Source organism: Podarcis bocagei (genome assembly GCF_964188305.1).
Source record: "Podarcis bocagei genome assembly, chromosome: Z".
NCBI lineage: Eukaryota > Metazoa > Chordata > Lepidosauria > Squamata > Lacertidae > Podarcis > Podarcis bocagei.
Genome location: NC_138140.1, coordinates 3,212,039 through 3,226,566, shown reverse-complemented (window position 1 = coordinate 3,226,566; position 14,528 = coordinate 3,212,039). Strand labels below are relative to the sequence as shown.

The window sequence follows — 14,528 nt, the reverse complement described above, 5'->3', positions numbered from 1 at the left end:
AGCATCTGAGAGGGATATAGTGACCCTTCTATAAAAAAGCTTGCAGTATTTGGGAATTTTTAGTTTGAGGGAAAGAGGCGACATGATTGAAATTCATAAAATTATGCATGGCATAGAAGAAGTGGATAGAAAAAGGAGTTTCTTCCTCTCTCATAACACTAGAAGTCATGGACATCCAATGAAACTGAATAGTGGAAAATTCACGCAGTGCATAAACTATGGAACTCCCTCCCACAGGGAGGCAGAAATAACTACCTACTTGGGTGGCTTTAAAAGATAATGAGGCAAATTCCTGGAGGAGAGGGCTGTCAGTGGCTACTAGCCACAATAACCATGATCTGCCTCCATATTCAGAGGCAGCAATGCTTTTGAATACCAGTTGCTGGAAGCCACAGGAAGTGAGCGTGTTGTTGCGCTTGGCTCCTGCTTACAGGCTTCCCATTGGGGCATCTGTTTGGCCTGTGTGAAAAAAGGGTGTCAGACAAGATAGGCCACTAGCCCAATCACCACTGGCCCAATCACGCAGCACACGTTTATTTTTAAATAGAGCATTAATGCGCATGCATGAAACCTGGAGAGCTTTGAACCACAGTGCCAGTGGCTGCCAGGAACAAGAATCAAGCTAACAGATCTTAACAATTTCCCAGTGGTTTGCAGTTTAGCTTGAAGGCAACCCCCTTGACGAAACACACTGGAAATCAAGCATCTGAGCTGACAAGCAGAAAAGTTGCATGAGATACCAAACACTGAGCACCTCATCCACGAGGGGACACAGACCCATGTTGTCACTGCTGCCAGAAACCTGGGATGGTGTATGTATGAGGATCCCTCTCCATCCTGCACCCACCTGGCTGATGATCTTGTGAGCATCCAGCTGCTCCTTCAACTCGGCAGCCAGCTGTCCAAAATACTCCTTGCGCAGGCTGGTGCTCTTATTGCAGACGGTGGCTTGGTATGCTCGCAGAAGGGGGAGCCGGCTCTCTGGAACAATCAGGATGCGCCTCAGCTCATCCTGGTTCTGCTGGCAGGTGAGGCTCTCCAGCACAGCTGCCGTGAAAAGGATGCTCTGGGGAAGGGAAGAGATGAAGGACATCTTTACCTGCAGTGCTGGCAATGATTTCTGGTCTGCCCCACTTGGACATTATGCCACTTTGAGCCCTCAACACAACCTGGGCCTTAACTCCTCAGCTGAAGACAATAGTAGGATTCAGGGCTGGCCCACGTTGCTAACCTGCCAGTATACAGAAGCAGCTGAATGGCAGTGCTGGAGTCAGGACAGTGCCCTCCGTCACACCCAAAGGCAGAAATAATGCTAGCTTAGGAGATAAGTAACAGAAGATGCATGGCACGCGCAAATCTAATCCTCCCAACACCTTGCAGCTGATCCCTGCTCACTCCCATGTCTATTGCCTGATACAGCTATCCCACTCTACCCAATGGGAGGGTCCGCCCTGACAGAATGTCAGTCATGTCGCAGAATGTCAGTGAAGTTTTTTAAACTTGGGGAAGGGTGAGCCAGGGAAGGCTTACAGAACAGCTGCTATGAGTCCCAGCTTGGGAGAAAGGAGGGACATTAATAAATTATTTATTGTTTCTTGATAGCCTGGCTTTTTCTCAGAACTGGGACTCAAGGCAGGTTAAGAAAAATTAAAAGAAATGCAGATGAAACACGCAGAACTAATGACATATAAAAGATTATGGTTTAAAAAGTAATTAGATATGTAATGAAAACAATGTGAATGAATGATTAAGTAATTACATCCAGATCCTGCTTTATAAATGTTTGCTAAGTTAAAATTCACTTCTCCGAACATGATGAATTAGTATCCAAACTTCACGATACAGTACACACCACAGATTCAGATATTCAGAGAGAGAGCATTTCTTACTTCCTTGTTTGCTTTTGGCTGGCTGGCTGAGGAATGGAGGGAGGGAGGGGGAACTATCAGACAAATCAGAGAGCATTTTTTTCCCTGGGTTTTCCTGGGTGTGTTCTTTTGGGGCTAAAATTGTGTGGTTGGGAACACATTAGAAATTTCCCCATCAGAATAAAAGGAAATTGTCAATTCTTTAAGCGAAGGCTCTTCTAACAAACCATTTCAAAGGAACACATTGTGTTGGGTAAGCAGGACTCGTGTGTATGGAAGCAGTGGGTGACTACATTGCAAAGAGCCCATAGATGCGGTGGTATTCTACGAAGTTTTACTCAGAATGGACCCACTGCAATTAATGAGCATGACTATGTTTAGGTCCATTAATTTCAATAAGTAAAACTTAGCTGCATACCATCCAATTACCCCCCCCCCATAAAAATACAGTAATAGTAAAAATAGAGCAACAAATATTTTATTTTTTTATTGCAATTATTTGGCTGTCTAGTAGCATTTGCCAAATCTGGTGTTCTCTATAAGCTTTGGACTACAATTCCCATCAGTCCTGGCCTGTGTGTGAAGGTGGGGCAGGTGGGAGTTGTACTCCGAAGTATCTGTAGGACAGCAGGTTGAAAAAGGTTGCTTTAAACAAAGGTGTGTCTACAGTGATGACATTTTTTGCAGAGGAATCTCTTTTGTCCTTTCTGTGTATTCAACTAAAACACAACTGATTTTCAAGTTCCCTAAATGCAGGAAGCTTGAAAACAAAAACTGATCTTACTCTGTTCTGGAGGAAGATAAATCAAAACCAGTCGCAAGTTATAGGGGGTCAGATCTTTATTTCTTTTGCTGTCATTTTCACTAGTTTCTCACATAAAGCTGTCTTGAGCACCTCCAAATTGGGGAGCCCAAGGACAAGGTATAAATAAGCACCTTAACAAACAAACAAACAAGGAAGGAAGGCCTTGCAACAGGTCCCATGCAAAAGAAAAAGCAGTTTACAAGATGTAGCTGAAACTACACTGAATTATATGGATTATGCCCCAAATAGAAACCACCAACTTGGATCCACCACTCAGTTCCAGCCCATGGTAGGTTGTTGGGTTATCCTGCCCAGGAGGTACCAGTAGCCCCCACCCTGGCTACTTCCCACCAACCAACACAAAGTCCTGCCTCAGTCTCTCACCTCCATGTCCTTTACAAAGGTTTGGGGGCTGTAGGTACTGGAAGACTCTGTGGTAGGGCTAGCAAGGCCCAAGGCGTGAGAAAGGAGGTGCAGGAAGGCCTGCTTGTGGGAGCCCTTCTGAGGATGGCGCAAGGCCTGGCGGACCAGCCCATCTTCCACGGTCCTCCAGCTGCCGAGAAGACTTTCCTGGTAAAGAGAAAAGAGGCGAGGGAGATTAACAAGAAGAATAAAGCCTTAAAAGCTCCCTGCCTTGCTTGTTCCTCTTCACTTGGCTGGGGAGGGAGGGTCCCAGACAGATGGACAGACGGATGGACTCCAGTTGCAAGAGCTGAGGCTGTTGGGTTATCCCAGGGACTGAATGAGGTCCCATTCAAGCCTCCCTATCTGGCCCCCAGGACCACACTTTTCACCGGCCTTGTTCCACAACATCCTTGAGAGCTTTTGCCTTGCTGGAATGGGCCCTTCAATTGTGAACAAGTAGCTTGTTTGCTTGGATAGAGATGGCTCTGACTTTTGCATGGCTGAAATGCAGGCTACTGAATATGGTTAAGAGCCACATCTGTTTCTGTTTGTATTTTTGCCTCTCGCCCTGCCCATTCTTGCCTCTGGCCGCACCCAGCACTCATGCAACCACTCTGGAAGCTTGTCTGTGATGGAATGCGGGTCTTCGGCTGAAAATAGTTCCCCATCACTGAGTTAAAGGCACAGCTAGTCTGCAATGAGTGGATCTTGGCTACACGCTTCAGACACCCAGAGGGGCCCCAAAGGGCCCAGATAGCCCAACCTTCTATGTAAGAACCCTGGTAGCTGGCAGGCAGAATGTGACTCATCCAAAATCAACTGGCAACCCACTGTGGTCTGTTCCTATCTACACCAGACCACAGGGCAACCATCTCACCTCCAAGTGAAGAAGCTTCTCAGCTGTGCTGAATTGGTCCCATGGCTCATGGAAACCCTCTGCGGAGACCGGAGAGGTGCCAAAAAACAGTCGGTAAACCTGAAGTGGAGAAATAGTTAGCTGATCATTCTGGCACCTTACATTCTTGACAGAGCTGGCATTCCAACAGGGGTAGTCTCCCCTCCTCTCTCCTCCTTTTGAATAGGTAATACCCCTCAATTTCTACATTCCATTCATGAGTTTCATTCCACCAGATTTCAGTAATGCCTATTAGGTCATATTTGTCATCCAGTACTAAGAGCTCGAATTCTTCTTGTTTGTTTCTCATATGCTGTGCATTAGTATAGAGAAAACTGAAACAATGAATACACTGCTGCTCCATACACTGCTGCCTCCATCTCCCTCTGAAGAGAGTCACATGTCACCACCACATGTCTCTTTCTTCTCTAGGGGGTGACAGGAATTGTTCTGTACACTGCGCCTTCCACTGCTACCTCAGTGTGTTCTGGGGTTTGCAACTGTTGTTCTTGCTCCTCTGGCAGAAAATCTGTGTCCAAGATGAGAGCATGGAATCAATTTTGCAGCTCCAGAGACATGACTCTAGAGACACAGCATGGCCTCACCTACCTCACAGGGTTGTTGTGAGGGTAGAATAGAAAGGGGGGACCACAGACACCACCTTGAGCTCCTTGGAGGAAAGGTGGGATATAAATGTAGTAATAATAAGAAAATAAGGCTGAGCCAAAATTCCCAGGCATGGATTGGATAAAGTTTGCTTTCCCTGGAAGACAATTGTGGCAATTGCCCTTTTTCTTGTTGTTTTTTTGGCCATCCTAGAGTGAAGGTTGTTGGCCATCCTGGAGTGAAGGCAGGAAGCACCACTCTCACTTAGACGGTGTTCAGAACCAACACTCTATCATCACAGGCCCTTCCTCTGACTTCTAACATCCCTGACCACAGACTGGAGTTGCAGCTGGTTGGAGAAGGTTGCTGGGGAGGGGGGAACTCCTGGGGGAGGAGAGAAAATAATGTCTGCCATTCCTAGCAGGGCCATAATGTAGGCAGCAGCAGCAAAGTAAGCTAAGGGGGTGGCCACAAATATACCAAATTTAGAGCCAAAAATTATCTAAAGCTCAGTCTGGCAGTCCAAGATCTTCTTATTCAGACAGGTGTTTGAAAATTAAGGTGCAGACCATGCTGACCACTGGGCTGCTGTCAGGCCAAATTCTATTTCAATTCTGCTTCCAAATGTGTTTTAATGTTTGCTTTGTTTTGTTTTTAAACAGAACGCCTTTTTTAATGTATTAAGTTTTTACATCATTGTGTATAATGTACGTAAAAGTAAAACAAATCAAACCAATGGAAGAATAGCAAAACAACCAAAACAAACAAGGGTGGGATAACAAAACTTCAAATCAAGGGATCAGAGAAAAAAGAGAGTATAAGAAAAGAAGAAATATACCCACCTAAATGTTTTAATGTATGTGTTTAATGCATTTTAACTATCGCTTTTAACCATTTTGTTTTTATTACCTTTTAAAAAATGTTCTCCAGCTGCCTTGAATCCCAACTTGGGAGAAATGTGGGACATGAACACATTGGATAATTACAACAACCAATAATTTAAGGTGCAGCTCTAACTGCCTGACCAACCCTAACATGCAGCCAAACACTGTGTCAAGCTCTGGTTTCAGGAACTGCAACTTCCCCCCAGGTACCTCCTCCCCACCCACTGCCAAATAATAATGACATACCTCTTTGAGGTTAATTTTGGACCCTGCCAACAGCTCAGCAGTCTCGTTGGATAGAGAAAGGTTCTGCATGAGGAACCGCTGGAACTCCAGCTTGTCCTTGGCAGTTGAGTCCAGCGTGAAGCCGGGGGCTGCAGGGTCAGGGGAGGAAAAGCAAAAATGATAAAGTTGAAGGGAAGGCAGGGATTGTAACCAGTGGGTTGCCACTCAGCTGTCGGGCACCAGCATTGTATGCAGGGCATCGTGGGTTCCACCCCAAAGCACCTCCCTCTAATCCGCTACTTGACCCTTTTAATGGGAGATGGTGGGGACTGAACCTGCAGGTTTTTCAGGTTGTTATTTTATTATATATTATTATATTTGTATATTCTGCCCTTCATCCTTAGATCTCAGGGCAGCTCACCACAAAAAATTTCAATATAAAAAACACAAAATATACAATAAAAATAAGAACAAACACAAACCAATAATCCCATTTTCCACAACACATTTAAAAGGCCATAGAATGTTAACCAGCCAAAAAAATCTACATCAGACATTCAAAAACCAACAAGCCTGCTAACCCAGCTATCCCAGCCTGGTTAACCCCCTAAAAACTCTGGTACCCCATAATTAAATACAATATACAGTGGTACCTCGGGATGCGAATAGGATCCGTTCCAGAACCCCGTTCGCATCCCGAATGGAATGTAAGATGCATCTGCGCGTGTGCAGGTCCCGTTTTGCCGTTTCAACGCATGCGCGTGACGTCATTTTGACCGTTTGTGCAAGTGGCAAAACCCGTAAGTAACGCGCTCCATTACTTCTGGGTTGCCGTGGAGCGCAACCTGAAAATACTTATCCTGAAGCATATTTATCCCGAGGTATGACTGTACTCCTATAAAGACTACCTTACACTGCGTTTAAAACCAAAATCGCATTTGGATAGAAACTGTTTTTCAGGTGGCTAGTCCTAGTCTTTATAACCCTGTACCTTCTTCCAGAAGGCAGAAGCTGAAAGAGATCATTTCCGGGGTGAGCACTATCCTGCACAATCTCTGCAGCTTTCTTATGACACCTGGAAGCATAGATTTGATCTAAGGTGGGAAGAGTGCACCCAATTATTCTCTCCGTAGTCTTTACAACCCTGGACAGCATTGTTTTTCCCCTGACCGTGCAGCTCCCAAACCACACACACAGACCATAAGTTAATACTCTCAACCGTACAATGGTAAAATGCCATCAACAGGTCCTTTGAGAGATTATTTTTTCCGTAGGATTCTCAGAAAATATTACCTCTGCTGTGCTCTCTTCATCAGATCTTTACTATTTTCTCCCCAGGTATTGTGGTCCTGAGCTCTTTAAGGCTTTACAGGTCAAAACCAGCACTTTGAATCGGGCCTGGAAAGTAACTGGAAGCCAGTGCAATCGGACCAGGATTGGTGCAATTAGCTCAAAGCATCATGCCCCGGTGAGCAACCTGGCTGCCAAATTCTGCACTAGCAGAAGTTCCCAAAATCTAATAACATGTAACAGTACTCTAGGTTCAGTCATGTGCTTTGCCACTGAGCTACAGATATTTGCCCTGCAAGGTCCAGCCTTGGACCTCACCTGCCCGGTTGCTGAAATGAGTCTCCATGGTGTTGGGTTCACTGCTGCTGAGAGACTCCAGGTGGCGCCGTAAGGACTCCAGCTCCTCCTCCAGGCCAGCATGATCTGGATCAAACAGGTTACTCTTCTCCACCACTTCGTTGAGCCGCTCCAGCAACTGTGTTACTCTAAGAGAAAGGACCAACCAACCAAGAGTTATCACAGCTGCAAAGGAGGGGGCACTGAGCGGGGAAGGAGGAAGTGTCAACACCACACCTCCAACAGGTGCACCTGGAGCAAATCAGCTGGGCTGCAACTCTTTGTGACACTGCAGTTTTCTTTAACAGAGGAATTCAGCTGGCTTGAAACTAAGAATGATAAAATTTTGTTCTGGGTGTTCAGGCCTGAACTGAGACAATGGGTTGCATGCGACTAAATTTCATTCAGAGTAGACTTGTTGTAATTAATGAGCCTTTTAGTGATGCCAATTAACTTCAATGGGTCTACTCTGAGGAGGGCTACCGCTGGATAAAAAACACCAGTGACTTCCTGCTCCATTACAGGCAGAGGCATAGACATAGAAAGGGGGTGCGGTGGGTGTGGTGCGCCCCGGGTGCCATCTCTGAGGGGGGTGACAAAATCCCCCCTGGGCCGGGATTGCCGCAGATCGCCTCACTGATCGCCCCCATGAGCGGCCCCTGGGTGCCCGGCATGTGTGCCGCTCCAGGTGCCCAAGCTGCTGGCTACGCCGCTGATTACAGGTGCTGATCAGCTTAGCAATAATAATGTTACTTCCAAGAACTGCTGTTACGAATCATCACTGTGTTTAATTTGCATGCATTTAACCTTTCATCAAATTAGCACAGACTGTGCTGTTTACATTTTATCACCATTGCCTTTTATCATCATTTAATCCTGCCTCTTATGATTTTTCCACCTTCTGCACCCATATGTGTCAGCTTAGGAAAACAGGCCCTGCATCTGGTAGCACAAAGTCCATGCCCATGAAACCTTCTGCTGCTACCTACCAGACACTTAGCTGCTTATGTCAATACTCCTCTAAAACGCGTGTGTGTGTATGCACACAGACTTTGCATTATGCACATGGAATTTTAAATGCCCCGCCTAAAAGACCATCATTGCAGGATAACCTTATTGGCTATGTCCCCATTCAAATGTATAAATCAGTGGAACAGACACTGTTACAGGTGACACACAGGTCCTGCAGTTGTAAGAAATCAAATATTTTAATGCGGCAGCACCCAAACTTTGGAACTCCCTGCCTATTGGCATCAGAGAAGGTGCATTTGCTGTATATATGAAGCCTTTCTCTCTTATTTGAGCAGGCCACTGTATAATGCAGTCTTTGCCAACATGGTGCCTCCTTCAGATGGAAGACGATTCCCGCGTAGGTTAGGAAACAAAGAGGTGGACTCACGTGGAGTTGGAATATTGCAAGAAGCCAAATTCATCTCGCTGTCCATCGGGACACAGGGATTGCATCACTGGCAAGATCCCAGCAGAGGTGAGAGGGGCTGCTGTGTAGTATGCTAGAGAAGGGGAGAAGAAAGAGGAGGGGAGGCGGGAATTTATAGGGCAGGGAGACCCACAAGTAGTTCAGAGAGTAGCGCACGTGCTGGATCAGTACCAGCTAGTTAAGTTTATTCAGTTAAGTTAAACAGTATTCAGAGAGTGCAGCTCAGAGGGTTGAAGGGTCAGAGGTCATCCTCTCCACTTAGCTCATGATGTAAAGTCAACAGACAGATACGGAATGGCTATTTGCACCCACACCCACATACAAAAGCCATGTGGCGTGACGGTGCAAACTCATTACAAAGTGGGGCATAGAATCAAGACAAAATTCTCCCTTGCATTTCAGAATTCAGTGCTTATTCAGATGCTAAGCCCATTGCTCTGCAAATTTCAAAGGTTAACATTTCTCCAAAACCTCTTTATTTCTGAGTCATAATGGAAGAGTATTTGCAGCCCCAAAATGTTTGAAATTGATGTCAAAACTGATTATTTTAAAAACTTGCTGGATTATAGGCATCCACAGGGCAATTCAACTAATAGCACACAATCCTCAAACTGCCAAATGACGCCAGCAAGCATGACGCAAAGGAAGAAAAGGAGGATTAAGGGATGCCATTGTGCCAATGTGCACAGATCCACTCACCAGACACCACTGACGGTGTCAAGTTTGGTAGCTCCAGCCTGCATCTACTTCTGACTGAGCGTGTTTAGGAGCTCAACACTAAGTTTACTTGCTACTCTCTAGGTTTAAATTCAAAGAAGAAAAAGATCCCTGAAGCCTAATGAATTAAAATCCTGTTTGCTTCCGTGGAGAGTGAGGCAACCAATGACCTTCCATCCCTTTCAAATGAGCATTAATCTCTGGCTGGCCAGTTAAAAACATCCTAGGGTGAAGGTAGGTTAGAAGGAAAGAGAAAGAAGGTTGGTGAGTAGCAAGAGACGAATAAGCACACCACAAACCACCCTATGCCTTCCGTATAGCCTTTGGCCCATCACTTGTAGATCTGTATATGTATTTAGTTCCCCAAACTGCAGCTAGCCAGGAGACAAAACGAGGATTGGGAATGCAAAGCGAGGAAGGAAAGCTAAGCCACAAATGGAACTAAAAGGCTGGTGGATCTAGAGTATGGTGAGCAAACCATATTGTGAACAGTGGGATACCATTGTTGATGGTATCCCATCAACTCAGACTTTTAAGGCTCTTTGGTATCAAACTGTTGCAAACAGATGACTGAATCTGGCTTAGCTGCAGATTAAAATCTGCAGAGATCTTTGCTCCGCTTAGGTGCACAATTTACAGCACTATGATTTCAATAGCATCCCAACAAGTTAAGAAGGAAGTGGAAGGGTGAGAAAAATGAGGGTTAAATTGAGTTATATATTAGTTGCAGAAGTCCAAGGGGTTAGATGAGCTTATGCCAATCTGGTGCCATCCAGATGTTTTGAAGTACAACTTCCATCAGCCTCAGGCAGCACAGCTAGATGATGCTGGAAGCATGGGTGTGCGTGGAGAGGCTGATAGGAGTTCTAGTCCAAAACATCTGGAGAACACCAGGTTGGTGAAAGCTGGGTTGAGTCAATATGGCAACATTTCCCCAGAATAATTTGGGCAAAGCAAAAGGAGGGGGAGGAGAGAAAAAGAAAAGGGAAACTCAACTTACAGACTAGAGGAGACACAAAGCATATTTCAAAGACGGGGAGAAAGAAAAAATGAGGGTGGGGAGGAGAGAAAAAAATGTATGAGATAAAGTAAAACATTCTAAAACATAAACATCACAATAATGGCTTTATGGAGATACAACTGAAAGGTGACAATGGCTGCTTAGAAACATAGATTGTAGAGCTGGAAGGTACCCCAGGGTCATCTATTCCAACCCCCTGCAATGCAAGCAATGGCTAAATAATCCCTGACAGACGGCCTCCAACCTCTGCTTACAAACCTCCAAGGAAGGAGGGTCCACCAGCTTCCGAGAGAGTCCATCCCACTCTTAAACTTTCTTACTCTAAGAAAGTTATTCTTAAAAGTTTTGTCGGAATCTCCTTTCTTGTAACTTGAATCAATTTGTTCAGGTCCTACCCTCAGGAGCAGCAGAAAACAAAGTTGCTCCATCTTCCATGTGATGTGACAGCCTTTCAGATATCTGAAGATGGCTATCGTATCTCTTCTCAGTCTCCTCTTTTCCAGGCTAAACGTACCCACCTCCCTCAACTGTTCCTCCTAAGGCTTGGTTTCCAAACCCTTGGTCATCTTGGTCGCCCTCCTCTGCACACATTCCAACTTGTTAATATCTTTCTTAAACTGTGGTGCACACAATGAGACACAGTACAAGGGATATTTTTCAGCCGGAACTCACTGGAACTCAGTTCCGGTACCTCTCAGGTGGGCGGCATTGCCATTACAAGAGAACAAGGGAGGTGTTCATTGTGAGTTCCAGCTCCTCTTTTTCTAGAAAAATAGAATGGCACAGTACTACAAGTGTCGTCTGACCAAGGCAGACGTAATACTACACTTGGTTGTATTAAGTGTATTACTACACTTGATTGGGATACAAGATTTCTGTTGATGCAGCTTAGGATAGTATTCCTTTTTTCTGCTGCATGACAATGTTGACTCATGTTAAGCTCATGGTCTACTAAGACCCCTGGATCCTTTTCACACATCCTGCTGTCAAGTCAGGAACTCCCCATCCTAATGTGCAATTGTACATTTGTCCCTATTTAAATTCATTTTGTTATTTTTGGGCCCAGTCCTCCAATCTTACGGTCGTACTGAACCCTGGTTCTACCTTATGAGATATTAGCTAGCCTTCCCACTTGACCTCATAGCATCTGCATGTGTAGCTTTCTGGCAAAGCAGCTCTCCAAGCAACTGAAGCATGGAAGGTAGTGCCAAAAAGATTTGTTGCAAAGCGGTTACTTAAACTCAAAGGGGCGCCTTACACTGAAGGGACAGGTTACCCCACCTAGGCCTGTGTAGTCACCCCAACTAGGCCCCAAGACTTCCCAAATTCTTTCTTTGAGGATGCAAACCTAAAATGCATGGGAATTGGGAAGTCTTGGGGCCTAGTTGGGCCTAGTTGGGGTGACTACACAGGCCTAGACGACTACACAGGCCTAGGTGGGGTAACCTGTCCCTTCAACTCCATGTAAGGACAACCGTTACAGCTGTGGTTGCCACCATGCTGATCTTGAGACATGAAGAGATTTCTACTGATGTGCGACTCTTTCTGGGAAGTCAGACCTCTGAGCTCTTCTGGTCCAGCATCTGATCAGTTTCAGCTGGCAAAAGCTCCGAGCTCCTCAGGATCACCTGCTATATGAGATTCTTTTTAAGTGGAGGGCCTGCACAGCTGGTTATGACCTTCCACGATTTGGTTTGGCTTCTTGGCATGTTATGGTCTCTGAAAGCAACAGACATGAGGGTCTGGCAACTGCTCCAGTGGTCTGCAAACATACCAGGCGGCAAGAACCACACATTCCTATGGATTTGTTCAATCCTCATTTAAAGTCATCCAAGCTGGTGGCCATCACAGCCTCCTGAGGGAGTGAGTTCCATAATTTAACTATGCACTATACTAATAAGTCCTTTAAAAAAAAAAAAGTGTTCTGAATCTTCCAACATTCAGCTTCACTGGATGTTAACAATGAAGTTGTGAAAGAGGGAGAAAAACTTATCCATCCACTCTCTCCTTGCCTTGCATAGTTTAATAATTTCCTGCACCACAGTAGGGGAGGCCTTGGGCCTGTTCAAGCTGCAGGGCTCCTCTCACGCCTTCTCTGTGCTCAGTTTCCAGTCCACTTCAAGCAGAGTGGGTGTTTCTGTTCCCTCTGTGGAATGATGAGACGTTCAACCAGCTCAACAAGCCGCTCTTGGAGAAGGCTGATCATTATGCCTCTGTGTGAGTTGCTGCCCACTCTTCTCTATTCAGTATCTAGGCCCAGGGCCCTTAACTTGTGCAGAGAGAGGTGCTTCATCAGTTTTAGCATTCCAGAAGAGAGACTGAGAACGCCTCTCCAACCAAAATTCAGGAACCCGCAAGCTCCTCTGTCTTCAGGCTGCTACTGACACCTCCTCTCCCCTCCTTGGGCAAACTTGGGCTTTTGCAGGCAAACACTGAACAGGTGTGAAACATTTCACAGAGGTAGCGCTGTGAAAAAGGGTTTACCCCTGGAGTTTCTTTTTAAATACATTTATTGAGTTTTATGGTTGCAAGAAAACCCACGCCGCTTTGAGTTACATATTGAAAAAGAAAAATGACCAAACAGCCCACCCTTTTGTCCAATCTGAAGGCATATTTGAGATCTAAATAATAATAATAATAAACTTCACAGGGAGGGAACCTGAACACTGTTGATGTCAATATAAAGGAAGACATGACCACAACCATCTATTAGGCAATGCAGCAGGTGTAGTTTGTCCTGCAGAGTCTTTGTTTGCATGCTGGATAAGCGGCCACAAGTCAGCCGCAAAAGCTTTTCTGCCCTACAGCCACATGAAGTTTTTGAGTCAGTTTCACATAAAGTGCTCTCTCCCAAATTACATAGTAGCATTTTATTTGTACATTTTAAGCCTTTGGTGTCCCGCCCCCCCACTAATTTCCAACCATCTGTATTCTTGCTGCCGTGAATATGTAATCCACTAAACATTTCCCATCATAAACCTCTGGCTGTTTCTACTGAAAATACCTAAAGAACAAACATATAACAAGAGCCCTTTTGGATCAGGTTTATGCCCCATCTAGTCCAGCACCCTGTTCTCGCAGTGGCCGGCCAGGTGCCCATTATGGGAAACCCACAAGCAGGACCCGAGCACAAAGGTTTGGGCTTCCAGCAGCTGCTAACAATGCTATTTCGGGTGGTGGTTGTTTTTACAGCCCAGTATTTTCTGTTACTTCCTACAAATATCTCGCTCTCATAACCAGGCAACTTTGGCACAGCGCCACTGCATATGCACAAAGGAGCCATGAAGTGCACATCTCCCTCCAGCAAGCAGGTGAGAAAGGTTTATCCTGCTGATTTATCCATCGTTACATTCAAGGCAAACTGCACCTGTGGATTAAGGGATCAGCTGGATCTGAGAAAATGGAAAAGCCTCAAATTTCACTGCAAATTCATTGAGGATGATGGGCTCCACATGGGGGTGGTTAACCTTACAAGGTTGGCATGTGGGGGTCTCTTTCCAGGTCCACAGAGCATGGGTAGGCAAACTAAGGCCCGGGGGCCAGATGCGGCCTAATCGCCTTCTCAACCTGGTCCGTGGATGGTCCGGGAATCAGCGTGGTTTTACATGAGTAGAATGTGTGCTTTTATTTAAAATGCATCTCTGGGTTATTTCTGGGGCACAGGAATTCATTCATTTTTTCCTTCAAAATATAGTCTGGCCCCCACAAGGTCTGAGGGACAGTGGACCGGCCCCCCTGCTGAAAAAGTCTGCTGACCCCAGCACCAGAGGTCTGCTTACCTTCTTTCACAGGGATGGTGGGTTTCTTCTGTCGTAGCCCCAGCAGAATGAAGAAGAGGACCAAAGGGATGAAGATCTCGAAAGCCAGCACCCACTGAGGAAAGGAGGAGGAGGTGAAATAAGTCAGAGAGACCCAGAAGCAGGAGTAGCAGCACCCGAAACTTTGCCAGGGCCTTCCCCCCAACCACCACCAGCACAGATCTGTACAAAAGAGACACGGCCAAAGAGTGTCAGGTTTTTCTCTCCCCAACCCCAGCTC

The 14,528-nt window shown here is 45.7% G+C and overlaps 1 protein-coding gene across 2 annotated transcripts in view; it reads right to left on the bottom strand.

The window, feature by feature from the left end:
* Positions 1 to 14,528, bottom strand: part of ABCA2 (ATP binding cassette subfamily A member 2) — a 106,089-nt gene that overhangs the window by 63,709 nt on the left and 27,852 nt on the right. For both annotated transcript variants that reach the window (XM_081179576.1, XM_081179577.1), the window contains 7 exons: positions 14,270 to 14,363; positions 8,714 to 8,825; positions 7,297 to 7,463; positions 5,710 to 5,837; positions 3,956 to 4,054; positions 3,058 to 3,243; positions 848 to 1,066 (listed from right to left, as the gene is read on the bottom strand). In XM_081179576.1, the coding sequence (XP_081035702.1) occupies positions 848 to 1,066; positions 3,058 to 3,243; positions 3,956 to 4,054; positions 5,710 to 5,837; positions 7,297 to 7,463; positions 8,714 to 8,825; positions 14,270 to 14,363 (1,005 nt within the window). The remainder of the gene's footprint in view (positions 1 to 847; positions 1,067 to 3,057; positions 3,244 to 3,955; positions 4,055 to 5,709; positions 5,838 to 7,296; positions 7,464 to 8,713; positions 8,826 to 14,269; positions 14,364 to 14,528) is intronic.